This window comes from Aplysia californica, unplaced genomic scaffold (assembly GCF_000002075.1).
Source record: "Aplysia californica isolate F4 #8 unplaced genomic scaffold, AplCal3.0 scaffold00368, whole genome shotgun sequence".
NCBI lineage: Eukaryota > Metazoa > Mollusca > Gastropoda > Aplysiida > Aplysiidae > Aplysia > Aplysia californica.
The window spans coordinates 482,232-486,149 of NW_004797638.1; the positions used below are offsets into that span (position 1 = coordinate 482,232).

At 39.6% G+C, this 3,918-nt stretch overlaps 1 protein-coding gene across 1 annotated transcript in view; it reads right to left on the reverse strand.

Annotated features, from left to right (window-relative positions):
- LOC101847054 (parathyroid hormone/parathyroid hormone-related peptide receptor) overlaps positions 1–3,918 on the reverse strand; it is a gene marked incomplete in the record, with an annotated part of 17,864 nt that overhangs the window by 3,880 nt on the left and 10,066 nt on the right. Inside the window, 1 exon segment of the mRNA XM_013085362.2 lies at positions 2,813–2,955. Within this exon segment, the coding sequence (XP_012940816.2) occupies positions 2,813–2,955 (143 nt within the window).

The following is a 3,918-nucleotide window of genomic DNA, read 5'->3' on the forward strand; positions in this document are numbered from 1 at the left end:
GAGAGAGAGAAAGAGAGAGAGAGAGAGAGAGAGAAAGGGGCGCATGTACCTTTTTCTCACTAAAGCTGCACTATAAAAATCTATCTTGGCACAATGACACTGTTCACATTAGTCATCAGACAAACATACATTTTTATTCCACAAGCAGATATATTTGTCTAGATTGTCTACAAATCTAGACAAACGATGGACTATCAAATTCATCTTAAAAAGTAAAGACACCATTTTAAAAAAAATCCAGAGCTATAAAATCTTCCAAAATGGCGCTGGAATGAAGCTTTTGTTGTTTATCTCAGGTGGAAAAATCGCCTGCCACAATACATTTGTGTGATTCGTTCATTTTTGCTTCCCTCTGAAAACATGCCTATTATTTTTTTTTTCCTGAGACAGTTTTGTTTCCATTTCCTACAATGCCAAATAGATTTGAGTGCCCTCTATGTTGAGTTATTTTTTCAAATTGCAAAATGTTTCCTCCAAATTATTTTGCCCTGTTCGCTCCATTTATAAAATTCTTGACTGTCTTTTTTTGCTTCCCTCTTTTCTCTTTTTAAAGACCCACCCTCTCTCTTTTTTGCTCCCCAAACAAACAAGTAAACAAACAGACCAGCGAACAAGCAAACAAACAAACAAACAAACAAACAAACAAACAAACAAACAAACAAAACCCCCAAAATAATAAAAGAACATACAATCGAACAAGTAAAACAAACAAACATTGATAAACAACCCCCCACCCCCGAAAAAAAATAGTACTAAAACGGTGATGTATGAGGGACGCAGAATTGAGAGTGAACTTGGGGCATGAAGGTTAGGCGTGAGGTGAGTGCTTCCATAACAGTGCACACATCAGGGACACAAAGACGCCCAAGCTGAGCGTGAGAACAACAGGCATGAAGGCAACTATAACGATATGAATATCAAGAATAGAGAAGCAATAACAAACTAATTATTGATTCTGCACCTTTAGCGCCCCTCCAAAAAACACAACAACAACAACCCAACAACAAAACAACAACAAACAAACAAACAAACAAACAAATAAAACAACACAAAACAAACGCAATAGTTTGCTCATCATTGCCTTTGTTAAAATAAAAAAATCCCAAATGACATAAACAACAATGCAAATTAAAATAACAATACCCCACACAACAATAACAGGAACATTAACACCTTGGTTTTCTTCAAGTTCCGAATCAAAAGGAAAGAACAAGGTTGTAGATTTCACGTTATATTGCAGAAGGGGTTAAAAACTATTGGTCTATTTACGGAAGAAGCGAGGGAAACCACATTATGGCAACGTGACAAGGGGGAAAAAATTAAAAACCGGAAAAGGACACCCTCCCAAAGAAGAACAAAACATACAAAACAAATGAACTAAAAAAATAAATACAAATTAATCCGCCAAACAAACAAACAAGCAAACAAGCAAGCAAGCAAACAAATAAACAAGCAAAAATATACAACTGTTTCACTTTCGTCCAGTTGTCCCTGAATGTCTAAACCTCTTCAAAAATCCTTTTTATGAGCACTTTACAGTCAAGAATCATTTTTACTATTTCTTTATTATCTGTACTGGGAATATAATGGCCCTGCGTATTTATTTTTCATTTGCTATATTTCCATCCTAATGTCGAGACCCCTAGCGTGGGTGCCATCAATCAATATGAAAAAAATATGCACTTTTACTAAGAGTGATTTTATTTTCTAACTTTTTCATACTTTTTGCGCTTCACAGGAGAGTGACAATTTGGGGATGAAAAAGTAGTAGAAGGTAAAGACATGCATTCGAGAAGTATCAGAGAAAACTGTTAGTCGATATTAGTAAGTAGTAGTCTTTTCTTTTTCTACTCTTAACAAGTATCTTTAATGTGGACCCCTTGCTACCCCATTTTGTAAAGTATTGGAACCTTATTATGTTTGTATAATATTGAAAATATAGGGGGAGAAAGCCAATGCAGTCTCAGAATAAAGTGCGTTTTAAATAGGTCATCACATTTTCAGACCGATGAAAGTGATATATGGAAAATAAATCTTTTTCAGCAAAGAAGAAAACATTTCGAACGAAACAGAAACTTTGACATTGTAGATTCTTGGAATTAATTTGAAGCAAAGGGAAAGCAGCGTAATTGCTGAGTGTGCTGAGATCGCCGATGCCGTGCCAGTGAAAACAATATTGTTTTTGAAGGAAGACACGGCACAGGTCACGAAAACTTTAATAGTCTGTGCAGGAAGAAAGCGAATCGGCAAAATAAAATAAAAATCTCAACAGCACGCCAGAATACAATTTTATATTACACCCCCCCTCCCCCGTGGAAGAAACCCAATACCAGAAAAAGGGGGGGGGGAGAGCTGCTTTTCAAACCTTATTAAAAAAACTTAGTACCAAATAAATATCCTTTATTCACCCTTTCTTTTTGTCCATTATAAGTAAGACACATTGTTTCCATTTCGTTTAGAATTGTAGGAAATTATTAGTCAAAACATACACAGACATTTTCTATAAGCGAAAAGGGTTCTAATCTATGCTAAGTTGGATACAGATATTTGGGTGGTGCAAGGAGAGCGTACCGCTCTGTCCTATCCCTTGTCCCGGGTGTGGGTGGCAAGGGGAGGCAGGAACTTTACAACAACAGCACGGGCCCCGGGGGAAGCCTAAGCACTGCAACAACACAACCCAGCACGACAGTTGACGGACGCACGGACGCACGGACGGACGGACGGACGGATGGACTGACGGATGGACTGACGGGATGAGGACGGAGGAGGAGAAGGAGGAGGTAGTACACATCACAGCCAGCACTGCGGGTACCTCGACTCGTGCCGGGGGGAGCAGGAGGGGCAGCTCCGAGGCCGCACGTGCGAGCTGGACGTGGCCACATACTTGTTCTGGAACTTTCTTGAGTTCACCCTCAGCCGGTGCCGGATGTAGCGCTTCCTGATCTCGGTCTGTACCTGGGAATAGAAAAGTTTCATGTCTAGTAAATTTCAGTGTTAAAAGGACAGTAGACACCTCTAGAATGAATACATAATATTATTGATAGTATACTTTAGCAAGAGCAGTGCTCGTAAACTATTTTATGACCAGCGCCCACTATTGCCAGATTTTCAAACGGTCCACCTACATGTATTTCCAAGTGGGGCATTAAATTATGTCTGTCTCTACTCGGGTCAAAACACCCTCGCCCACCAAAATAAACCAAATGTCCCACATGTGGGAGACATCACCCAGTTTGGCAAAAACTGAGTTCAAGTAAATAGAAGTGCTTGTATATATGAATACGATAGTTGCCTTTTAATGCTGGAGGAAAACTTCAGACAGTCAGTAACAAGTGAGGGAAAGAGAAAGCAGTACAGTCGAACCTGCTCTAACATGTACAAGACTATCGCGAGTACAAACAACCACTTCTCACTTTCCTCTTGCGTTTTTTATGGGCCCTATCAGTTTAATGACACTGTCCAACGCGTCCGCTTGTCTACAACAGCCACTTTCTCCGGGACAATCGGCTGCCGTCTTGGACAATTTCGAGTGTACCTACCACTTGTGACTGCCATCTAGTCACTGTATATTGCAAAATGGATACATGAGGAACATACGTAGAGAGAAATAGGGCTCGACAACAATAGTTATAATTACTGTAAAATATAAGTGGCCAAGAAATAGGACCTGAGATGAATTAGTCCTCGCCTCCCCTCAAAAGAATTGTTAGTTTAGTGTGTGCAACGTTAGACTGAAATGCATTATCGTTATTTAAGATTTTATGAGCTAGGAGAATGAATCGATGGCAGACGGAAATAACAGAGAATTGCGTATCTCCGCAGGATTCAGCCTGCCACCAGCAGCACCGTCAACACAGACCCAGAAAGAAAGACAGAAAAAGAAGAGAAAACAGAAAGAGAGAGAGAGAGAGAGAGAGA